General features: G+C 41.7%; 1 protein-coding gene across 1 annotated transcript; it reads left to right on the plus strand.

Moving 5' to 3' along the window:
• The first annotated feature begins 1,353 nt into the window (after positions 1-1,353).
• On the plus strand, positions 1,354-25,926 carry IL22 (interleukin 22). Its single transcript, XM_061419131.1, has 6 exons — positions 1,354-1,423; positions 20,258-20,489; positions 21,447-21,512; positions 21,621-21,767; positions 22,687-22,752; positions 25,393-25,926. The coding sequence occupies exons 2-6, from the start codon at positions 20,304-20,306 to the stop codon at positions 25,498-25,500; spliced, it is 573 nt and encodes a 190-aa protein (XP_061275115.1). The 5' UTR covers positions 1,354-1,423; positions 20,258-20,303; the 3' UTR covers positions 25,501-25,926.

The following is a 25,926-nucleotide window of genomic DNA, read 5'->3' on the forward strand; positions in this document are numbered from 1 at the left end:
ATGATTGTTGTTCATTAGGTATATTGTACCCTGTAAAGATAGGGCCAGATCCATGACAGTGATAAACATGTCCGACAGAGCAATGGACACTTCTTTGGAATCAATGCATATCTACCCAACTCATGAAGAGATTCTGCTCCATCACCAAACAGCCATCACATCAGTCCTCTGAGTCTCTGTTTCCTCATCTATAGAATACCTCTCTTGGAAAATCCTCCAAGATTGGTAAGGGTCACAAATGGGCCATGCAAACCACCTAGCAGAGTAAGTTCTATATAGTATGGGTCACAGTCTAGTGATAAGAATTTGTTCTTTTACAAGACAGTTCATTCTATTCTATTATCAAGAAGTTTTATTCAGGAGAAAACTGTTGCCTTAAAACTGGGCATTAATACCTTCTTTGGGTAAGCCCCATTTTAATTTTTCAATCCCAATTAGATTTTAGAGTACAAGAGTCAAACATTAGCCAAATTCTTCTTTTCTGCCTCCCTCCCTCTGTTCCTTCCCTCCTTCCTTCTTTCTCTTCTTTTATCAGGTTTATTGAGATATAATTTACATTTAGTAAATTGCATCCTTTTTCAAAGCACTGTTCTATGAATTTTGACAAATGCATGCATTCTTACTACCTCCCCCACACCCTAGTCAAGAGATTTTAACTTTCTATTAATTATCTGTTGATGACAATTCAAAGCAGTGTACAGTGCTTGTGATGCTTCCACTTCTGCTAAAATGGGATTCCCTAATTTCAAATGATTCTGCCTTATTCTCTCAGTGTTTGGGGCATGACATCCAAAGGGGTGCCTGTGTTTTGGGCTGAGTCTCTGCTAGTCTAAAAGGTTGATATTCCAAAGTCATGTTACCCTGCATTTGGATTCCTTTGTGTATGTCTCAGAGCAGAAGACTGTGAATGGTCAAGGATAACTCTTTAGCTTCACTTGGGGCCCTGAAGGTCAAATTCCTTTCTCTTCTCTAATAGAAATAGAAAAAGGAAGATAGCAAGATTTATAACAGGAGAGATTTTTAACAAGAAATTTGTACATGTTTCTCACTATGATCCTGCCATTTAAGATGGGTGTTCTCTTGCTCTTTGCACACCCCCTGCTCAATCAGTGCCACTTCACTTACACCCTACTTACCTGACTACATTTCTGTCTTAATCATAGAGCTGAATCAGTAAATGCCTATGTACTTTCCCCTGGCATCAGTTTATGATTGTTCTAAACTTTAGATCAGAAAGGTTCCACTATGATAGCTTATCAAAGGGGCAGTGAAAGGTCTGCTCTTCTCCTGGTTTCCCTGGTAACCAATGTGTCAACCTGACATCATTCTATAACTGGCAACCTACCCCTATAACTGGCTTGCTCCCCATAGCGAAGCCTTCATAACATGGTGGGGTGTTGCTCCAGGACCTTGCTTCAGACAAGTAAGATTCCCATCCATTCAACCATCTATGTCTGTCGATGACTCAGGGCTCTTTCTTCGGTCTTGAGGCTGGTCAAGCACAGGGCTTGTAGACCTACATGGTACAGCCCAACACTCACCTTGCTCTAAATTTCTATTATATTTAATGTCAGCACCATCTGTTATTTTAATGTTTCCAATTTGCTACTTCTTTCTGTTTGTCTCATTGACTCAAATATAAGATGGGGAGTTGTTCCTTATCTTTCTTTCCTCCTGCGTAATGAGGACTAGACCAGCGTCAGGCACACGGAAGTCATTCAATAAATGCTCTTGTGAGAGACTGACTCGTGGAAAGAAGTGACTTTTAGTAAATTCATGGAAAGGTTTTAGGTGCCCATATCAGGATTTCAGGACAGAACCTCTATCCGAATGTCAGAACTTTTAATTTATTTCAAATTAATTCAATTAATTTAAATCGTTATGATGAATGATGCTTTTGCCAGCACCTAGCAACTTCGTGTGACAAATATAGACATCTAGGAAAGTGGATTATCTCAAACGATCAAGGTAGAGTTTTGGTTGTGGGTGTGAAAAAATGAAAGAAGGAAGCATTTGTGGCTCTTGAGGTTAAGTGATGCTGGCTTCCAGTTCTTTCCTTCAATCCCCTTCATCGTGTATGTCATTGTCGAGAATACTAAACCACCAGGGTGATGCAGGGGAATCCCATAGGCAAACATGATATTAGAACAGGTTCTCAGAAGGGTCTCTGGAAGAGATTTTCTGGACATCCTGGCTACCCAGTAGTGTGTGAAAGTTGCTCAGTTGTGTCTGACTCTTTGCGACCCAATGGACTATACAGTCCATGGAGTTCTCTAGGCCAGAATACTAGAGCGGGCAGCCATTCCCTTCTCCAGGGGATCTTTCCAATCCAGGGATTGAACCCAGGTCTCCCACCTTGCAGGGAGATTCTTTACCATCTGAGCCACCAGAGTGACCCATAGTAGTTTGGGTGCTATAAAGTAGTATGCATGCTATAAAGTCCCCCAAGTCAATCTGGTGCCAAATAATGCAGTCGTACATTCTGGGATCTTATGTGAGAATGTAAGAAAAATCCTCTACTCTATCTCAACTACAGTGAATGCAGCCAACCACAAATATTTCCAAAGAAGTCACAGAAATTTTAATGTTTTAAGAAAGTCAGAGGGTCAGGATAAGGCCTAGACCAACACATTCATAAGAGGCAAAGAAAGTTGCCCAGAGACACGTATCCAAACTCTTTCCTCTACAAGCCGGTCTTTTTGTATCAGCTTCCCACCAGTCATTCCTTTGAGCTAAAATGTTAAAGACTTATGCAAAAATGCTTATTGGCAGTTAGAATTTCTTAGCTATTAGTGTTTAGATTAGTTAGCCATTACTGTCTCAGTTGCTTCCCTTGTGGTTCAGTAGTAAAGAATTCGCCTGTCCATGCAGGAGAGGCAGGTTCGATCTCTGGTTTGGGAAGATCCCCTGGGGAGGGAAATGGCAATCCACTCCAATATTCTTGCTTGGGAGATCCCATGGACAGAGGAATCCGGTGGGCTACAGTCCACAGAGTCAAGAAGACTCAGACACAACTTAGTGACTAAAAAACAACAACAACAGTAACAACAAATTGTTTCAAATAATTACCTGCTGCTACAATGGGTAGTGGAAACAATTTTTGATAAGGTTTGGGACAGGAGGTAAGGTCCAGGGCATGGCATGTTTCTGCTGAGGCTGTGCCTCCACGGCTGAAACGCTGGGCACCCTGCGCAGTCTGGGTTCAACATAAGGTGGAAGAGAACAGGTCTAGTGAAGAAGGTGAGCTGTGGCTGCCTTTGTGGGTTTGTTACCCAGCCAGGTTTGTTTGCCTGAGCGCAGCAAGACAAAATCCTGAGGTGCCAGGGTTTGGAGCAAAAGCAGGGTTTATTCCCAAGGCAGTCAAGAGAGGAGATGGGAGAACAAGTATCAGATCCCCCTCCCTGAAAGCGAGGGGCTCAGGGTATTTATGGGATGAGGAATGAAGCTGCAGAGTGGTCTGAGGCATGGGAAGCCTGGGGAAAGGTGATTGAAAAAAGGTGCAGTGGTTGTGGTTCTGGGCAGGTGTAATTAAGCTCCAGGCTTAAATGTAGGGGTGCTTAGCACCATCTGAGGGTGGAGTTTTTGGCCTCTCTAAGGTCAAATGATCATGAGTTGATCCTCACGCATGTCCAGTTGGAGAGCTCGTGGTCCTAACTAGTCTCAACCAGTTCAGTTCCGACTAGACACAGCTGATTCCACGTTCCTGGAAAACCACTTGGGCAAATATTGTTTAGGCTACAAGACACTTGGAGGACATGCAAGTCTTAAAATGAGCTTGAATAGTGAAGGCAGGTGAAATGGATTTGATGAACAATTATTCACAGCTTCAGTTTTTCATCTAGAGTGCCCTCAGGATGGCCTGATAACTGTGCAGAGAGTGGGAAAGCTGTGAACCTGGGCAGTCTTTGGAGTTGGGTCACTCTGGGGGCATATGTGTCTGCACATGGTGGTAAGAACTGGATAACTTTTGTGATACATGAAGACAGCATCCTTTTTGAGAAGACTTCTTTGAGTGAAATTCCAGGTCTGATCTTAGCTCAGAGAATGAACCACAGCGAGGCTGGGATCACATGGGTGCAGACTTTATCCTTCACAAAATAAGGAAGGGGGTGGTTTGTTCCTTATCTCCTTTCTATATCCATCACACTCTTATTTCCTTATCATTCTCTCTCAATCTCTGCACCTAATGTAGAGGGAGACCTCCTATTAAAAATACTCTCTTGGTTCAGTTTGAGTAATCATGTCATTTGTTGGATGTTATGTAGGATAGCCATCACCTCACTTCTTGTTCTTTTCATTTTACTCCAGGCCATCCCTATAAAGTGTTGGAGAATATGTGCATGTATGTGAGAGAGAGACAGACAGACGGACTCAGACAGACCACGGTATTTAATGGAATTACAGGGAGAAGCAAATAAAAACTGACCTGTCCATGCTCCCTGCTCTGGTGGAATCGACCATGTAGTTGGGGAGATAGAGAAATAGTCAGGCAGTTTACATTCAAATTCACATGTGCCATGATAGGAATGAACACAAGGTACCGTGTGACTTAGTGGAAGAGAAAGTGGTATAGATTCATGGATTCCAGGAAACTTTCTTTGCTAACCAAATCTTTGCTTTGCCTGGATCACTAATACCTGAAATCCTATCATTGGAGATGCATTTAGCTTGACACCTCACTCTGAGATAGCATGAGGAGGGAAAAAACCCTTCATTAGCCCCAAAGTTGTCATTGTGTAGCTGTGTGACTTGGAGAAAGTTATTTCGCTTTCTGATCCTCGTATTTCTTCTCTGCAGAATTTGGAATAACATAATTTGAGAGGTTATTATGAAAAGCAAATGAGATAAAACATAGGCAGCAGCTGAAAATTATGGTTGATACTAGTTTTATGATTTATGACTTAGTGTGATATAAAAGAGTCTGGGGAAGAAGTTGGAGCTAGAGAGATGGTGAATGAAATGATGTGGAAACGAAGAGTTGAAGGTCCCAAAGCACCCTTGTTTTATTCCACACTTTTGCTTCAAATCAATTCTAACTGAAGATAGTAGTTTTTGAGAAATGCAAACAATTGACCCCGTTATTAATGAGGAAAAGGAAAGAAAGACTAGAACGTGTGACTCAGTCATGCTGTCCACAGATAAACCGCCTCTTTTCCTTCCAACAGAAACTATACTGACATCATCAAATGTCCTTTCTTTTTTTCTCAGTCTCAGGATCTGGCAGAGTTTCTGAAAGCCCAACAGGGGCATATTTTCATGGTTGGCTGAGAACAGCCTGAAAATGTCTAAGTGGTTAGCAGAAAAAATCAGATTCAGAGACCAAGATGAAGCCAGGTTAAAGGATTTTAATTCAATTCTTAGGGAGCCCCAAAAGAGAGCTTTTGGGTGGGGCTGGAGGATTGGGTATGGGGAGAAGAGCCGAACAGTGAACTGCGAGGGGTGTTTGTATGAAAGAGAGTTTAAAAGGGTATGTCAAAGATCTTCCTCAAGCAAGAACGTCTCTTGTCCCATCCTTGATGCTTTTGGATAAAGTCCTGCCTTGGGGTCAAATTCAGCATAAACAACTCTCCTCCAGGCTTCCCTCTGTTGAGAACGTGTGGAGATGAGGACAGTCTACACTGAAGCTGAAGATGTCTGTTTTCATTACTCAGTTGCCTCCAGATGTCTGAGTGTCTGAGTAGAAGGGTCTTGGTCTTACTCAGTTCACGCTCCTTCCCAGGCTCGGTTGAGAAGCTGTCAAAGCAACTAGAATGTTTGTTTTCTAGTAGTTTTCACTTAGCAGATCTCTGTCTTAGGTGAGAAGGTCAATTCTATGAGGACAAAATCCAGGAGCCAACAATTCCCTTTTACCCCTCTCTCCAAAACATATAAGCTCTGTGCCCCCAGCATGCCATTCTTATCCTTTCCCCCGACTGCACTCCATTCCACAGGGGAAGCCATGTTTCATCTCTATTCCAATTAGTTACCCATCCCATCACCCCATCCACTTCTGCCCCCCTACCCCAGTCATTTCAGCTGGAGTAGAGGAGGAGTAATCCCTGAGAATAGAATGGAATCTGTTGGGCTCATGGAACAACTAAAAGGAGAAAGTTGGTTAGAAGCCTTTGGGCTGCTGAGATACAATCAATGGCAGCAGTCTAATGATTCCTTCCAAAGCTTCTAAATTTGGCCTAAGTTTCCCTCAGAGTCACCGTTTCCTATTTCACTGATCTCTTTCTCCTAAGTGGCTGCAGCTTCTCAGGGCCCCCCTCCCCCGACATATGGCACCTCTACACTCTGGATATGCCAACTGTTAGGCAGACCATTCAGGCTGATCACCAGCACTCTATGGGACTATGCCTCACAGATCACTCGTTCCTAAAACACTTTAAGTAGCTGACATTTTTTTTCTTTGTACCGAATTGTCTGAAAATATTAAATAGTTTTTTTTGTCACAAACTCAAACTAGCATTAACTCTCAAGTATATTTGGATTCTGACCATTCTCTTCATTGTTTGCTTATTTTGTGTTTTTGAAAAGTTTTTAAATTTTATTTATTTAACATTTAACAATTTATTTATATATTTTTGGGGTATGCCACAGGATATGTGGGATCTTAGTTCCCTGATCAGGGGTAGAACCCACACCCCCTGCAGTCCTAACCACTGGCCTGCCAGGGAGTCCCTGTCTTCACGGTTTCTTATGGCACCAGTACCCCAGCTGTTGCTGTCACAGTCTCCTAGCTCGTCTCCTTGATGCCAGTTTCTGCCTCTTGGATTCATGCTCCGATAACTCTCAGGCTATCTTTTTAGGTTATTGCTTTATACAAGTCCCTTCCATGCACAACTGTCTGTACATGCTAAGTCACTTCAATCATGAACAACTCTTTGAGATGCCATGGACTGTAGCCTGTCAGGCTCCTCAGTCCGTGGGATTTGCCAGGCGAGAATACTGGAGTGGGTTGCTGTGCCTTCCTTTAGGAGATCTTCCCACCCAGGGATCCGTAATGGCTCTCTATTGCCCACTGTCTCAAGTTCAGACTGTTCTGGCTGGTATTCAAAGCTGCTGTTACCCTACATACCCCCACCTCACCTTTGCCACCATTTCTCAAACCATTCCATTCTAATCTTACTGGTCATTTCAGTTCTGTCAGCCCCATCTCCAGGGTTTGTTTTCCCTCTCATTTCCCCTCCTTAGGAAACCCTCTTCCATTCTTTAAACTGATCGCAAAATTAATAATATTAACCGTTTTACTCAGATTCAACATCTTGCAGTCTTGAATGAGTTTCCAGTATCAGTTTCTAATCAGACATCTCTACTGGAATGATTATAATTCCATTATAACATGTTTTATTCCTTTAATGTTAACTTGTAGGTTAATACTACATAGAATATTATTTTTCTCTTTGAGTAATCACCATCTGCATTATACTCTGAGTGCTCCGAAAGCAATAAATTCACCTTATTCATTTGTGCACCCCTAGTGTCCGTCCAGTGCCTGGGACATAGCACTTGAATTAAAAATGTTATAAAATCAATTGTGTTAATAGGCTTCTTGAGGTCAGGGCCATGTCTTAGTCATTTTGCATCCCCCAAAGCCCAAGACAGTACTAGGCACATGGCAGATATTCAGCTGTCATTATTACACTGAGTTCTGAAGATAAAGAAGTAGGAATTATCATGCTTGGAGAGAGTATGTTTGAAAAGAGACTAGATGTAGGATGTGTAGGATGAGCTCTAGAAATCAACAAGTATGGCCTTGGCTTTGTCCATAACCTAAGAAGAGAAACCTGAATAGAGAGTGAAGGTCAAGCCTTCTTGAGAAGTATAGAACTGAACAGAAACAGCCCTGGAAATTATTGTCTGAATTAGAGAAAAATGTGGACAGGGTCACTGCTGAAAAGGTGTCACTGATTCTGAGGAATAGTGATGTTAAAACTTTCATTACTGGAACATACACATAGAAAATTATGTTCTAAGCACAGTGCCACAGAGAACCTGTGCTCTTATGGAGCTGATGTTACAATGGGCAAATGAATAAGTGAATAAATAAAGCAGATTCCCCCTTTTCTCATCCAGCACACATTACTGTCGCTGCTCTACTTCCTGGTAAGCCTCACTCAGATATTTCCTCTTTGACCCATTCAGCTGTATGTTTCCACTAGTTTGTTACTTATTGTTAACTCCCCTCTCTTCTAGCCTTTTAAGTATTACAATACTATTTCCATCTGGTTCTTATATATAATTCCCTCCCTACTCATTGAAGGGCCTGTAGGTACTTCTAATTTCTCTAAAGCTGCATTCATGAACTAACATGAGGTCAATTTCAATTCTAGTTCTCTGGTCAGTATTTAGTTACTTCTTATGTTTCCTCTCAAAAGTACTTCCTCCCACTTCAAATAAATCCTAAGGCTACTAAACCAAATTACTATGTTAACTATTACTGTATTTTTAAAAAGTATTAAACATGGGTTCAAGAATCCTGACTTGGTACTATATTCTAATAGAAACAAAACAGATATTTGTTAAAGAGACTGAAATAGATTAGCTTAGTTTGCCTGGTTGTTAAGATTTGGAAGTAATAACAAAATGGCACTTCTTTTAAAACATATTGCATTTCAGACTTGCCACTGATTTAGAGTGAAATCTTGTCCAACTAACCTAAATTGGTAATGCTTCACCCTATTTATAGCACAAACAGCCTTTGAATTAGGACAGAGACAAAGAAAAAGGAAAGGAGGCATTTTCTCAGGACTGACATTTGTGATATTTTAAAACCAAATTACCTCAGAATTGGAACTGTATTTTATCAGTTGGATTTTAACAAGTTCAACAGGGTCAAGAAAACCTAGGAAAGGTCTAGTTTACTTGGCCCACAATTTTCCCATCAGGGACTGAGAAAGTTTGGTAAAACTGCACTAAGACACACAGAATTTTCAATATGAATTTTTAAAGCAACATTTTAAAATACAATTTAAGCTGGGTAAAAGATTATGAGAAAAACTGATAATCCTAAAATTGATTAGAGAGTTGGGATAAAAGATTCACAGATAATAGGTAATTAGCAATGACTTTGAATATCTGGTGGTATAAGCAAGTGTGAATTAGGATTTTTAAATAGTGATTTACTAGTTAAAATAATCAATGAAAAGAGAGACTGGGATGGATCTACAGATTTAAAAAAAATCTATGCTAGTAAAGGACAGACATTAAGAAGACAATGCCAAATTCTGTGATTATGCCCTAGAGTAGTGAGAAATTGCATAAACATTACTTTCTTTTATCATTTAAGTCAGTTTGAGTACTTGGTATTACTAGAGAGGGAACTGTACTCATTTATATTATGACATCCCCGTGGGTAAGTTCCCTTTAAGATGAGGTAAAGTACAGACTTATAGGGTTTAGTCTTCAGGAAGGAGAGAAAGGTGCCTATGGTTGACAAGTGTCTTTGTGGGTAAAGTGTTAAGAAGGAGGGTGGACACGGTAGGAAGTTGTCCTGGGTGCTGACAGGGCTATATCTTCGAACAGAACTGAAAAGCGGAGAAAGTTCATGTTTAGGGACCCTAGCTAGTCTCCCAGGGATGGCCGAGCCTGGTGGGCTGCCGTCTATGGGGTTGCACAGAGTCGGACAGGACTGAAGCGACTTAGCAGCAGCAGCAGCTAGTCTCTAGCTTGTTCTTTGCTGGATACCTCTAGCTCTCCTCTCTACTGACCTTGAAGAAAACCGCATACTCATTTTGTTTTTAGGAAATGAGCATCCCATAATCTCTGTCTCCAAGCCAAGTTGGTACTCATTCACCACCAAGGGAAAGTGATTAATAACAGCTTAATATCTTCTACTGTGATGTAGCTGGGAATTAAAAATATAACCAGACCTCAGGGAGACAATTTGGAAACACTATCAAAGGTTATAAAAGAAGATCTTATTTATGTAGCCGAGAGATGGTAAATGCTCTGGAATGGGATGAATTCATATTCTAAAGATGCTAATTCTCTCTGAATTAGTCTTTAACTTAAACGATATTCTAAAGTTTCTGCAGCATTTTTCCAGGAACTTGACAAGTCTGTTATAAAATTTATGTAAAATATATGCCAAAAGTTCATGAATAGCTAAGCCAGCCTTGAAAAAGTAGAGAAAAGAGGGTAGACGTCTAGATATAAAGACTCAGTAATAAAAAATATGGAACTGGCTCAAAAACAAAAAGAGAAAACCAAATAAATCAATGGGAAAAAAGCAGAGAGCTCAAAGATAACTGTTTATTAATGAGAAATTCACATATGATAAAGGATTCACTGTTTTAGTAACTGTGTTGGGAAAACTGTCTCATTAAGTGGAAAAAATAAAACTGATCCCCTACTTTCCATCATATACAAAAGGCATTAAAAACCTGATTGTGAAAGGCAAAATTATAGGGTGAAAAGAAGAAAAGACAGAGAAATATCTTTGTGACCCAAGGATGAAGGGAGACTTTTTACACAAAACCTTGGCAAGTACAAATCATACAATGAAAAAAAGAAATTTAAGATGACATCCAAATCACATTTTCTGTTCAACAAAGGAGAAGTAGACAAAGTTAATAGGCAGGACACAAATTGGGAGAAGAGTTTGTTATGCCTACAACCCAAAAGAAAATAATACATAAAATATATAGGGTACATTCACAAATTATCACTAACAATAACAATGAAAGACCAAAGCCCATTAAAAAAATGGGCAATTGATGTAAACAATCGATTTATAAAAAAGGACATAGTGGCTGAAAACATATGAAAAATGCTAATTTTAGCAATGAGATGCCTTTTTAAACCTCTAAAAAGACCTGAATGATGTCATGTGTGTGCGTGTATCTTAGAAAACAGAAATATTACTTCACTGATACGAGAGAATAAATATTGACTCTGCTGTGTCTAGTAAATGAAGAGAATAAATACTGAATAAATACTGACTCTGCTGTGTCTAGTAAATGAAGTTATGTCTATGGCCCAGTAGACCTATTCCTGGGTAACTATTCAAAAATACTCTCTGCGTAACTATTTCAAAAATACTCTCCAAAATTACCATTAAAATGACTTGGATGCAATGAGGTTGCTTAGTGCTGTGATGTCTGCAGAGCAGTGAAGCAGAGGTGGTTTACAAGTAATAAGTCATAAAACGTGGGAACCAATAATAAAACATGGAGACACAGGATAGAATGTCATGTTAGGAACAGGACCTACACACAGCAACACAGATTGCAAGAACACAGTGTGAGTGAAAGGTTAAGAAAGAGAACCATTTCTATAAGATAAAAATGGCACCCCCACTAAACAGCAGTTTACAAGGATGAAAATATATTTACAAATGTATGTCAAATACATGAGAGCAGTTGTTTATAGCAGGCTTAGGGGTGGTGGTGGATGATGGGTGCAGAGGGAAGGAGAACAGTGAGGGTAGGAGCTCACACACACACACACACACACACACACAGAAGGACCCTCATATGGAACAACACTCATGTATGTTGTACTGAGGAGTTTGATGAATACAAAACTTCTTACCTGAGCTACCTAAAGTCCTGCTTCTAGAGAGATGTGTACTTTAAAGGAATGGACTGTGGATTTCCAAGCATCGGCCAATGAGTCAGGAAGGAGTATAATCGTGCATCAGTGAATATTCATCATTCATCACCTGCCATGTGTCTGGCACTGTTCTAGTGTAGTAGCCACGTGTTCTGGGAAACAAACTCACTCAGAAGGACAATGCAGATAGTGGAGTGCAGTTTATTACACCGGCAGGCCCAAGGCAGAGTCTCCTCTTAGCCAAGGACCCTGACCGGTTTTTCTGAAAACCTTATATACCCTAAGTTTACATGCCCAAACCCACCTCCCCAAATTCCCTGAAACTAGTCTGAACAAAGGAAAAGGAAGATACAATCAAAGTTAACCCTGATTCATATGCCTTAAGCCTAGGTAGTTCAGTTCAGTTCAGTTCAGTTTAGTCGCTCATTCGTGTCCGACTCTGTGACCCCATGAATCACAGCACACCAGGCCTCCCTGTCCATCACCAACTCCCAGAGTTCACTCAGACTTATGTCCATCGAGTCAGTGATGCCATCCAGCCATCTCATCCTCTGTCATCCCCTTCTCCTCCTGCCCCCAATCCCTCCCAGCATCAGAGTCTTTTCCAATGAGTCAACTCTTCGCATGAGGTGGCCAAAGTACTGGAGTTTCAGCTTTAGCATCATTCCTTCCAAAGAAATCCCAGGGCTGATCTCCTTCAGAATGGACTGGTTGGATCTCCTTGTAGTCCAAGGGACTCTCAAGAGTCTTCTCCAACACCACAGTTCAAAAGCATCAATTCTTCGGCACTCAGCCTTCTTCACAGTCCAACTCTCACATCCATACATGACCATAGGAAAAACCATAGCCTTGATGAGACGGACCTTTGTTGGCAAGGTAATGTCTCTGCTTTTGAATATGCTATCTAGGTTGGACATAACTTTCCTTCCAAGGAGTAAGCGTCTTTTAATTTCATGGCTGTAGTCACCATCTGCAGTGATTTTGGAGCCCAAAAAAATAAAGTCTGACACTGTTTCCACTGTTTCCCCATCTATTTCCCATGAAGTGGTGGGCCGGATGCCATGATCTTCATTTTCTGAATGTTGAGCTTTAAGCCAACTTTTTCACTCTCCACTTTCACTTTTATCAAGAGGCTTTTGAGTTCCTCTTCACTTTCTGCCATAAGGGTGGTGTCATCTGCATATCTGAGGTTATTGATATTTCTCCGGGCAATCTTGATTCCAGCTTGTGTTTCTTCCAGTCCAGTGTTTCTCATGATGTACTCTGCATATAAGTTAAATAAGCAAGGTGACAATATACAGCCTTGACTTACTCCCTTTTCTATTTGGAACCAGTCTGTTGTTCCATGTCCAGTTCTAACTGTTGCTTCCTGACCTGCATACAGGTTTCTCAAGAGGCAGGTCAGGTGGTCTGGTATTCCCATCTCTTTCAGAATTTCCCACAGTTTATTGTGATCCACACAGTCAAAGGCTTTGGCATAGTCAAGAAAGCAGGCATAGATGTTTTTCTGGAACTCTCTTGCTTTTTCCATGATCCAGCGGATGTTGGCAATTTGATCTCTGGTTCCTCTGTCTTTTCGAAAACCAGCTTGAACATCAGGAAGTTCACGATTCACGTATTGCTGAAGCCTGGCTTGGAGAATTTTGAGCATTACTTTACTAGCATGTGAGATGAGTGCCATTGTGTGGTAGTTTGAGCATTCTTTGGCATTGTCTTTCTTTGGGATCAGAATGAAAACTGACCTTTTCCAGTCCTGTGGCCACTGCTGGGTTTTCCAAATTTGCTGGCATATTGAGTGCAGCACTTTCACAGCATCATCTTTCAGGATTTGAAATAGTTCAACTGGAATTCCATCACCTCCACTAGCTTTGTTCGTAGTGATGCTTTCTAAGGCCCCTTACCTGAGGCAAATTTGTTGACACCTGTTTTATTACAGGAGGGGGCCTCCCATACACAATTTTGTACGGAGAAGAGCCATGGGACTGTGGGGTCATCCTGAGTCTGAGCAGAGCCGTCGGAAACAAGTCCACCCAGGAACAGTCAGTCTCTAAGATCCACTTGGAGAGTGTCTCTTTAAGTGTCTGGTTGGTTCCTTCCACCATCCCAGAACTCTGGGGCCTATATGCTGTATGTAATTTCCAGTTGATGTTTAAAGTTTTGCTTACTTGTTATACTAAATCAGCTATGAAAGCCAGGCTGTTGTCCGATCCAATGCTGGTAGGAAATACAAATTTGGGAACTATCTCCCTAAGCAGGCACTGGGCTACTTTTGATGCTCTTTCAGTCCAGGTATGAAAAGCTTCTACCCATCCCGAGAACGTACATACTATGGCCAGCAGGTAATGGTAGTGTCAGTGAGGTTTCATTTCAGTGAAGTCTACTTCCAGGTGTTCAAAGGACAGCGAGCATTTTACCTGAATCCCTGGAGGTTTCTGTCTGTGCCAGAGGCAGCATTGACCTGTGAGCAGGCAGTGCAGTTCTGAGATTCTGTCCTTTTGACAGCTGGAGGGCCTGGATTAGAGCATATAGTTCAGCCGGTTGAGTGGACCAGTGTGATGGCAGAGAGCTAGCCTCAACGATGGTTTCTTCCATGACTACTGCGTATCCCGACAGTCCTTGTCCTTGTTTCACCAGGCTGGTGCCCTTGGTGTACAGAAGCAAATCTGGGTCCGGGATTGGCTGGTCTCTCAAGGTCTGCTGGCATATTTCCTTGCAATCATATGAGGGCCCACCTTCTCCCATAAGAAAGAGAGTGACCAGATTCAGGGCCTGACAAGGCTTAGTAGTAACATGGGTGTTCTCACATAATAGTCCCTGGTATTGAGTAATCCGGGATGTTGACAGCCATTTATAGGGGTCCCCTCGCAGGAGAGTGTTGACCTCACGCGGGACTTTTATGAACAAATCTTGGCCCAAAGTCAGCTTGGTTGCCTCCCAGACCAGTAAGGCAACTGCAGCAACTGCCCGTAAGCATCCCAGCCACCCAGTGGCAATATTGTCCAGCTGATTAGAGATAAGTCACCAGTCTGTCCCATGTCCCCATAATCTGGGACAACACTCCCATAGCCACCTTGTCCTTTTCAGTCACGTAAAGAGTAAACGGCTTAGCAAGGTCTGGCAGGCCCAAGGCGGGTGCTGATGTAATTGTACCGGGTTTGAGTTCTATTAACAGTGGGACTTGTTTTGCACTGGAGGGCAGGGGGGTGGGTTGTCTTCCACCCAGGCCTCAGGGAATTGTTGAGTTAACACTCTCTCTTGACTGTTTAGGCCCTCCAGTTTCCTTGCTGGGAGACTGTGCAACCTCCATTCATCTTCAGGGGTTACTGAGAGGAAGAGTAAATAGGTGGTTGAGCCCACTCGAACAGTGGGTCTTTCTTGGGGAGAAAGGTCACTTGTGCCCCCAATTTAGACAGCAAGTCTCTTCCTAACAGGTACTGGGCATTCAGGGATGTATAAAAATTCATGAGTCATTTGGTGTCCCCCTACCTGACATTTTCAGAGTAGGCTAGAGATACAAAGGCTGCATTTATCACCATCTGAGACCCAGCAGCCTCTGGCTGGGTCTATTGGCTTATAAAGTCTATAGGCTTCGCACAGTCTTTCACAGAACTCAGAGGGTGATTCACTTTCCCTTTGAATCACTTGGGAGGGTTTTGCGATACTCATAGCTTTTCGGGCCCCCTCTTGAGACCTTGTAAAATAGTCACCTGATATCTCTCCAGGTGGCCCCTCCCTTTCTCTGTGTTACAGTCCCCATTGGGCCTCTTATCGGGGGTAGCTAGTTTTGCCCACTGCTGTGGGTTTGCAATACCCTCAGGTGCCATTTCTCTTAACCATTTTCTGGCCTCAGGATCCTGTGTCTTTCCTCAGTGCTGAAAAGGGAGACTAGTAGTTGGATTATGTCATCCTATGTAGGGCGGTGGGTTTGAAAAATAGTCTCCATTAGCCTAATCATGGCTTGTGGCTCCCCCGAGTTTGGTGGAGCGTGTCTCTGCCAGTTTAATATATCGGTAGAGGAAAATGGCTGGTAATACTAGGCTACAGGGGGCTGATGGTAGTGCCCCATGCGTCCTGAACCGGAGGCTGTTGTAGCTCTCTGAGGAGCATCTGTAGCGGGGTTCTTTCCCCCTGTTCCTTGGCGGAGTGCAGCCTCTGTCTAACTGCTGTGTTTTCTTCCCCCTTCCCATCAGTACTCACCGGGAGAGGTGGATACAATCTAGGACGTCCAGCTGAGGTGGAGTTCTGGGGGCATTGACCAGAGGTCTCCATCGCTGGGATTGGAGCCTGCCGAAACGGTGGCTCTACAAACTCCGGGAGAGCTGGTGGAAGAGCAGTGGCTGCTGCAGCAACTTCACCTGGCCCTGGATGGGGCATTAAGGCGGCCTCCGGTCCTGGTGGAGCACTGGGAGGCAGGCACGTCATTATCCAGTATGGGGGAGGGGTCAGGTCATCCCCGTCCAAATCCTGTAGAATTTCCTTTTTTATCATCAGTCAATGTTTGTGCCATTAATATTTTTCCCTTTCCCTTCTGGATACAGAACCTTGTCCAAGGAGGAGGGTCTTGAGCTAACCCTAGCCATGAGTCAGTATATGGATGTTGATCCAGGTGTCCTGGCTCTCCTGTGACTACTGTATAGACTGCTTCCACTATTTGTAAGTTCATGGTGTCCTCTGGTGGCCATCCTACTCCCACAGGGGGCCATTCGACCTCACAGAGTATGTGGAGGCGGTTAGGCTTCATCTTCACCCCATAGTCTCCTCCTAATCCCTTCTTTAAATTTTTAATCATGCACTCCAATAAAACTGCCTTAGATTCACTTCCCCCCATCTTGCTTACCTTCTCGGACCTTCTTCTACTTTTCCTTTTCGTTCTGTCTACAAAGTTCTCAGTACCCTATGTACTTCTGATATTTCCACTCAATGACACTTGAATTGCCATTCTGCCTCCTTCCTAATTGGGGTGAGAAGAGTCTTACCTGGCCAGATCCCAGGGGGAGAAGGGGGATTGGCATGTCTTCACTTGCCGGTCAGCACAGCCAAACCAGAACACCACGTGGTCCAAGACTGTTTCTCCTTTAACTTTTAAAGTTCATTCTGCCTTGGTGGGCTTGATCAGGTGCGGATGAAAATACAGATGGGTTAAATATCCCATGTCCCAGGCCATCTCCGGAAAAGCCAATTCGTACTCACTTATGTATCCCCCTCCTTCTAGCCTGACAATTCCGAAGGGGTCAAGAATTTCATAGCAGATGGGACACCTCCTTGGGGAGGGCAGAATACAAGCACAAAAAAACCAAGTTTCTTTTCCTAAAAATCCCCTGGCAGTTGCTTGGTAATAATTTTCCCCAAGACGGCGTGGACACCACCTCCTAAATGACCTTCACAAATTTCCTTCCTGAGCTCTAACACGCTCATCAACTTGTGTACCAAGCAATCGTTGCCACCTGCCTATTCCAGCTCCTGTGGGTCTGTGCCCCTTCTAATCCCTCCCGGGGGTGATCAGGCCCCCTCTCCCACCCTACCGGGTGGTTTCCTCCTCACCTGAGCACTCAGTTCCCCTGCTGCCGTCCACTACTTGCTAACATGAAAGGTCCAGGCATTGAGAAGCAGAATCCTTCCAGAAGGGCGAGGCACCTTCCCCCCTCTAGAAGATTCGAGCCGCAAGGCCTCGGAGTAGTCCCAAATGGGACTTGTCTCCTCAAAGTGAGGAGTTCCCCCGCCCATCAAATGTTGTAGCCACACGTTCTGAGAAACAAACTCATTCAGGACAATGCAGATAGTGGAGTGCAGTTTATTACACTGGCGGGCCCAAGGCAGAATCTCCTCTTAGCCATGGACCCTGACCAGTTTTTCTGAAAACCTTATATACCGTAAGTTTACGTGCCCAAACCCACCTCCCCAGATTCCCTGAAACTAGTCTGAACAAAGGAAAAGAAAGATACAATCAAAGTTAACCCCTGATTCATATGCCTTAAGCCTAGGCAGTTAATAGTGGACAATTATCAATAGGCCTGTGGTCATACCCCAATAAGCATAATAGAATTTATGATTCTATTCAGTTACACAGATAATTAGGGTATTCTTTTAGGCAACAGAGAGTCGAGGTATGAGCCCTGGGGCTCTTCCATCCAGGGTGCCTGGTTTTCCAGTTGGTATGTCATTTCCACAGATACTGGGCATATAGCTCAAAGTCCACTGTCCAGCCCAAGATGGAGTCCTGCTTTCAAGATGGAGGCTGTTCTGTCTGTTTCCTCCTTCACTAGGTGCTGGGATGGTGTTTGAATGAGACACAAAGCCTGCCTCTGGCTGGAGACTAGAAATGGTTCTCTTTATTAATCTTTCACTCACACTCTGGTTACCCCTGGCCAATCTGCATTAGGCCAGGCAGATTGTTGCATGTAGCTAAGATCAACCACGGGTACAGTCTATCTGTCTTGGGTCAGGGAGCATGATGCTGCGGCTGCCCTTTATCCAGTGTGGCTTCTGGGAGAGACTTGAAAATTCACAAAGAAATAACTTTAGAGAAGACACATTAATAATCTGTAATTATTTAGCACACACATGTCTCTATGAATAGTTGTTTTCACAGAAGCAGTTTTATGATGTATCTACTGTCTCTCCTAATAGCACATACTTGTGACACTCCTTGTATGATGGTTTGGAAATCCACCTACAGCCCTAGAGCAGACTTTCCCCTTAGTAGGCTTTGTCAAGCTCACTAAAATCTAAGATCTTGGCTCCATTAACACTATCTTACTAATGAGATGATTGTTCATCAGGGCCACATAATGAACAATGCATGTATTGCTGCTACTAAAGACTGGTTTGCAATTTTCTGACATTCTATTTTTGTTTCACAACTATTTATTCCTTATACAGGAACACTGATGAATCTGGCAAGTAGCACTGGGTCAAACCCCAACAAAAGAAGGCAATTCCCAAATTACCTCCATGCAGGTTCCCAAAGACACTTAGTAACTTATTTAATCTATTTATCTATTCATTCAATATGCTCTTACTAAGTCCTTCCTATGTATATAGCACTGTTCTAAGTGCTGGAGATACAAAGATGAAAGAGAGGGATAGACTTTTCTCTCAAGAGCATATAATTCAATAATGTCAGAATTTATTTTCTGCTGGGAACAAAATTATGTATGTTTGTAAGGTTCCCAGGCAAACCAACAGAAGCCTAATTTAATCCATTATATAGTTTAACTCTATATAGAGAACTAAACTATGCATAGAGTTAAGAGCTTAACTCTTAACTCGAATGCTAATATAATTATATAGCATTTTGGACAAAAATGGTCATATCATACATAGCAGGAAATTGGAAAAGAAGAGTTTTCTCATCTGGCATTCATGAATCAGCTCAAGCAAACTTGTACAGTGGGTATAATGGTATGGTTTTTATGTACTCTCCCTAACCTTCCCTTTTAATTACCTTCCCAAATGCTCAGTGTTCTCATGCTGCCTTAACTCTTCACTGTGGCTCCTTGCCGAAGGCCTGTGCAATCTCATAAAATGCTCAAATTTCTACAATTATTCACATGCCTTCTTTGATGCTCCTGATCCAAGCTTGTTGCAAAAAGAAAAATCTGATCAAACTAATCTGCACGAATTTACATTCCTTCCCTTAACAATAGATCAGGGCCCTTGTTTCCTCTTCCCACCTCCTTGGGAAGGTTTCAGTTTTAGGTATTATTTAGAGTTCAATGTATTTTAATAAAAACCACCTGTAATCATTAAATTGCCAGATTCTCTTCTTTAGACTTTCATGTATATAATAAAAAGTGTTATAAGGTTTTTGGAAACATTTGGGGGGGGGGACTTGTGTGTTGTTTAGAATGAGTGCAGGTAAAATGAACTACTTGACTGTATTCTTAAAATACTTGCATGTTAAGACAAATACTGATCAGATTGTTCAGCATTAATATTTTCAAGTTTAAATTGGTATTGATTATGATTTAATGAAAAATTTAAGATATATTTGCATCTACTGTAATTGTTTGGTCACTTAATGCCATAGAATGGGAGGAAAATTATGTTAGCCAATACTGCTACTTTGAAAATTTAAGTCTTCTTCAGCATTCAGCATATTTTTTAAAAAAGGACATAAAATTTTAAAAAATGGAATTGTCTCCAAGCTGTCATTACTGCTTATTTTAAAGTAAAGGATATAGGTCTTTTTTGTTTGATCACCTCTAAAGAGATAAGAATCTATGAAGCTGCTAGGAAAATGAGTCCGTGACCAAAATGCTTACTCACTACAGGAGATCAGAAAATTTTAAACTAAACCTGGAATCTACAAAGACAAAGTAGTCATTTTCTTTGAAAAGTATGTAGGGTTTAGAAACTTTCTGGGATTTGTCTGTAAAAGCACGCCCCAGGCCTAATAGTGACGTTTTAGGGAAATACTGGCGTATCAAGGTGGGAAGGCTTGGAGGTGGTGCTCTGTGGGCTCCTACGGTGGTTAGGTAGTTCTCAGAAGACAGCACTGGAAATTAGATAATTGCTGATGTCATATTTTTCACACACACAATTTGGTGTCCTGGGGGCTATAAAAGCAGCAGCTTCTACTTTCCTATCACAAGCAGAAGCCTCGATACAGGTAAGTCCTCCAACGAACTTGGTAGGATTGGCTTGCTGGGTCTATTCCTTCTGGATACTTAATTTTTTCCCTTAATGTTGATTTTGTTTCTCGTTCTCTTGATACCAGGTTCTTCTTCCCTAGTCACCCATTGCTCAGGTTTGCTTTGTCCACGATGGCTGCCCTGCAGAAATCTGTGGGCTCTCCTCTCAGGGACACTCTGGCCGCTGGCTGCCTCCTTGTCATGGTGCTGTGCTCCCAGGGAGGAGCGGCTGCACCCATCACGTCGCACTGTAGGCTCAACGAGTCCGACTTCCAGGAGCCCTACATCTTCAACCACACCTTCACTCTGGCTCAGGAGGTACTCATCTCAGTCTTTCTCTTTTGCATCTTATCTACTTGGAACCTGAATAGTTCTTAAAATTTCTTCAGAGGACATCTAAGATCTTTAACAGATGAACATTAATCGCTGCTGGTATACCTGTCATCATTTTCTATGTCTCTTTTAAGACTTTTTGGAGATCAAGCTTTACCTCAAGACCTTCCATTTTGCCCGTTAGGCTATGTCCATTCAGTTTTACCCCCAAAGGAGCCAAGTAGTAACCCATCTGACTGTTTATGGTTCCCTTTACTTCTCTAAGCATTCTTTTAGTTTTTGAAGAGAAAGAAATTGACATTTTTGAGCACTTACTATGTTATGAGCTCTATTCTAGGAGCTTTAAATCCATTCTTTCTTTTTTACTGAAGTATAGTTCATTGACAGTATTATTTAAGTTCCAGGTATACAGCATAGTGATCCACAATTTTTAAAGATTATTCTCCATTTATAGTTATTATAACATATTGGCTATATTACGTATGCTGTACATTATACTGTTCTATCTTATTTTTTAAATTTATTTTGAAGTATAGCTGGTTTACAGGGTCATGTTAGTTTCCAGTGTACAGCACGCTGATTCAGGTCTATATATATGTATAAATATACATACATATGTTATATATAATATATGCATATTCTTTTATATATTATTTCCCCTTATTGGTTATTATAAAATATTGAGTATAGTTCCCTGTACTATTTAGTAACTTCTTATTAGTTGTCTATTTTATACATTGTAGTGTATATATGTTACTCCCAAACTTCTAATTTATCCCTCCCCTCAACCCCTGAGCATCATTTTAAACCCATGCACTAAAGAATCCTTTCTTTAGTCTTCACAGTGCTGCTCTGGGCAGAGGGGACAGAGTACAGCTTTGCTTACAGACATTTCTTCTAGCTTTATGATGTCCAGGCACTTAGTCTTTTCTTCTCTTCCAGGCTAGTTTGGCAGATAACATCACAGATGTTCGTCTCATTGGGAACAAATTGTTCCACGGAATCCATGTAAGCCATAGGCATGATGCCACTTGTGGTTACTTGGAGTGGTGGTGAGGATGGGCTGGGTCTTGTGGATGTCGCCTAATTTGAGCCCTGCTGTTTCACTTTCACCAGCAGGTGACAAAGCGCTGCTACGTGCTGAAGCAGGTGCTGAACTTTATTCTTGAAGAGGTGCTGTTCCCCCAATCGGACAAATTCCACCCCTATATGGGAAAGGTGGTGCCCTTCTTCTCCAGGCTCAGCAAAAAGCTAAGCCAATGTGTAAGTTCTTCTCCAGCCTGAGTCCAATCCTCCCAGTGCCTGCCTTTCCTCTTTCTTCTGTGTAGAACCCTCTTCCTTCCCACCCCAGTGCCCCTTCCATGCTGGTAGTGAGAGGTGCCTCCGTCACACCATTACAGAAATCATTTGGCATCACAACCTGTTTGCTTTTGCTTTAACTGAGTCACATTTTGAGTTGATTGTGATGGGCAGGGTCTGAAAGACCACAGGAGGCTCATTTGTCCCTGGGAAAAAGCGATTTGGACTATGTGAGATGAGAAAGGTGTTGGGAGCTGTAAGGAAAAATACCTATTGGTGCAAATGGATTCACTGAATATAAGTTGATGGAGGGAGGGGATGGGAAAGAGAGAAAGGGAGAAACAAGATTTAATATTCGGCAGTGGGTGGGTGGATGAAGACTGCTGCCCTTTTGATAATGGAAGTGACAAAATCAGAGGTGCGTGAGTTTGATGCCTCTGAATATTGAAAACTAAGAAAAATATTTTGGTGGAGTAGGCTGAGCAAAAGGGGCCTACTATTTATTGAGGAGGGCCCTGTTCACATAAGATGTTTTATGTAGGTTTCTTGTTCTGAGCCCATGTTTTTGATGAGGTGCCGTTATGGTTTTATTCTTGACAGGATTTGCATAAACCACTCCACTCTTTCCACAAACTTCAACCTCAGTAGGGTTGCCCAGAGGTGAAGTGAGGTCCCGTGTAAGGGAAATGACTGGATTTTGGTGTCCCAGGGAATTGAAGAGGTCAGAAAATCTAGGTCACTATTGATATCTAGGTCATTGTGGGCAAAATTGCTAAGAACTTTAATTCCAGATGAATTGTAACATACTTCAGTTAGGAAGGCTGAGTTTCAGAATCTTCAGTACAACAATGTTAAACTTGTTACTCTCATTTCCATTTTGTAGCATGTTGAGTCTGACAACCAGCACATCCAGAGAAATGTACAGAATCTGAAGAACACAGTGAAAAAGGTACTACTAACAACTATTAGTACTAAATCATTTGATAGAAGAGACAAATATTGTTTTTCTTCCCTTTCTTTCCTTTTTTCTCCCACGTCATGATTTTTTACTTGACTCTCCTGCCATTGGGTTGATTATTCAGGTGCACATTAAGTATAGATGTGTCTATGCTATGCTATGCTAAGTCACTTCAGTCGTGTCCGACTCTGTGTGACCCCGTAGACGGCAGCCCACCAGGCTCCCCCATCCCTGGGATTCTCTAGGCAAGAACACTGGAGTGGGTTACCATTTCCTTCTTCAATGCATGAAAGTGAAAAGTGAAAGTGAAGTTGCTCAGTCGAGTCCGACTCTTAGCGACCCCATGGACTGCAGCCTACCAGGCTCCTCCATCCATGGGATTTTCCAGGCAAGAGTACTGGAGTGGGGTGCCATTGCCTTCTCCATAGATGTGTCTACGTGTTTATAAGTCAGTTTCCAAATTTTGCAAATTCTAGAACTGGCTGGGAACTTAAGTCATTGACTTTTTTCACCCATGTGCTAGGGATGGCCAGTGTCAGAGTCAGAATAGACTGCAGGACCTCTGAATCCCATCCAGGCCAGAAGTGCTGGATATTATACTTAGTCTCACTAGTTCTTAGGGAAATTTTAGATACCTACTGATTCATGTAGTCTGAAGAAGCATTTGTTCAAAACCAGAAAACTGGGTACAACTTATTTGAAAGAATTTTGAAGTCATTTACACGATGATGTAAAACTTGGAGAAATATACCTAGAACAGCCATAATAAAAGAGCTGGACTTTCACATAGGATGAATTTCTGGAATGGTTTGATACTTATATTTAACTATTAAAATACTCAGCAGCTATTGGTTTTAATTTAAAAGTGAGAGTGAATGTCCCCCCAGTCTCTTTTACACAGTATCAAATAGAATAGAAATATTACTATTAGTAATGGATTCATTGTAGGGAAACGAATGTCCACACTGGAAGCCCTCTTTCTTCCTCTTTCCTTTTCCTTCTTTCCTGGTCTGTTCCTTCCCTTGACAATGTGCTAATGAGCATCTATCTGATATAGGTTAGTGTATATTTTGACAGAGAATGATATGGTCAGGTGGCCTATTTGGGGGGAAAGAACAACAGGGGAAGGCTCAGCTCAGCTGCTGTGACTAATCCAAAAACCAGAGCCACCATGAGCAGCAGCAAAAGTGATGATTTGGTAAGCAGGTACAATTAAACCTCAGAAACAAGAATGCTCTGGTAGATGGAATTTTCAGTAACAAGCGTAACCTCAGTTCCCCCTTTTTTCCATCTTGATTTTTTAAATAAAAAGTATCTCTTCCTGAATGTGATTTAATGAACATTGTCAATGTCTTCCTTTGATAACTGAAGGATTTGTTTTTTTCATTGTGAAGATAAATTCTCTTGTCATAGAACGATTAGCTAGACACAGAGGGCTGAATATTAGCATGCCATAGCCAAGAAGTACTTTGCATTTCTGGTGTGAAAAATTCCTCATATGAGCTTACTTTGTTGTCTTTAGAAAAGTGGAGTGTGGGAGACAAAAAGCTGATGGTGATTTGTGTGGGAAAACAGATTTTAAAGCTCTTAATCCATTTTGAAGGAATTGACTTACACATTAGCAATCAGTTGCCATGTGGATGAGTTGTTATGCTTTTTTTTTTTTTTTACCCTGTAGTTCCAGAAAGCCTAGTGAGAGAGGAATATTATTCAGAGAAATCTCAGCATGCATAAACACCGGTCAGCACTATGAAATGGGAGGGCATCTTGGGGGGATAGTAATCCCTTGTCACTGAAGAAAAGCAGAAAGCAGGCTGTAGCAGAACAGAGAACAGATAGTAGAATTGTTTATCATCTTGGGAGTCTTTGAGATATTAAAAAAATATCTCTTGTCATTATGTCAAAGGAAGTATCGAAAGGTGGAAAGATGGAAGAAAGCAGGAAGAGAAAGACCAAAGTCTAGAGGACAATGATGACTTAGGGTTGCTGTTTTCTTTGAAATAATCTTGAGCACATTTAATAGATTAGACAAGTTTCAGAGGAGGGGATTTAGACTTGTGTTCCCTCTCCCATGGGGAGACTTTTGCCTACTACTTGGAAGGAGGAGGAAAGAAAGGGTGTTAGACTGTATCTGGCCTTTCACTGTTAAAGCAACTAGATAGGAGGCATTTGATATTTCCCCCACAAAAGTGAAAACTTGTTTTCCCCACCTTGGTCAAGAAAGTGGAAACATAAATAGTCCACATGTTTTGGTACATGTGGTAGTTTTGGTTCAAGACTATTGGAGTTGAGTGGTTATACTAACTGATTGGTCACAGCAGTCATGGGACTCAGAGGCAGGGCAAGGAGGGGTGAGTGGTGCTTGGGTTCCCCAGATCCCCCCACAGCCTCTACCTGCTTGCTCTGGTTCAGCAGTGATTTAACACATCAACCAGCTGAGACTGATGCCCATAGGTGCCCTCTCAGATCAGGTCATATATTTTGAAAAAGGGTATTATCACTAATCTTTTATAAAATGTTAAAACTTGGTTTCTGTTCCAACAACCTGACCATCTCATCTCTCTCTAATTTGTTTCTCTTTAGAAAACATGGTATAAATGCTGAAATACTTGTGTGTTCTTATTTTCACAGCTTGGAGAGAGTGGAGAGATTAAAGTCATTGGAGAACTGAACTTGCTGTTTACAACCCTGAAACGTGAATGTGCTCAAGTAGACCAAGGCTGGAAAATGGGTTACTAACCTTTCTCACCTGCTAAACAATAAGATCCCCCGAGGTTTTATCAAAAGGAAAAGGGGGAGCCAAACTCCACAGTTCTGTGTAAATTCTAAAAAAACCCCCGGCTTAGCTTCAAAATGAGAACAATGTCACTTGTATCCATACGATCAGAAGCTAGACCTTCCAAGCATATTAATAACTTTTTATTGTAGTCAGTGTTTTATACACAGAAATTTAACTATTTCCCCACAAAAAAGATTACTTTCTATCTCTTTAGAAAAAGCCCCTAAATAACTTCATTTCCGTAATTAATACTTTATATTTATGAATTAATTTATTGTTATAAGTACATGTCTTATTATTTATGTCACTTTATAATATGGGTTTATTTATGGAAGCATTATAAAATATTTCTACTTAATTATAAGGTGAATAGTAATATTTATGAT

This window comes from Bos javanicus, chromosome 5 (genome assembly GCF_032452875.1).
Source record: "Bos javanicus breed banteng chromosome 5, ARS-OSU_banteng_1.0, whole genome shotgun sequence".
Classification (NCBI taxonomy): Eukaryota; Metazoa; Chordata; class Mammalia; order Artiodactyla; family Bovidae; genus Bos; species Bos javanicus.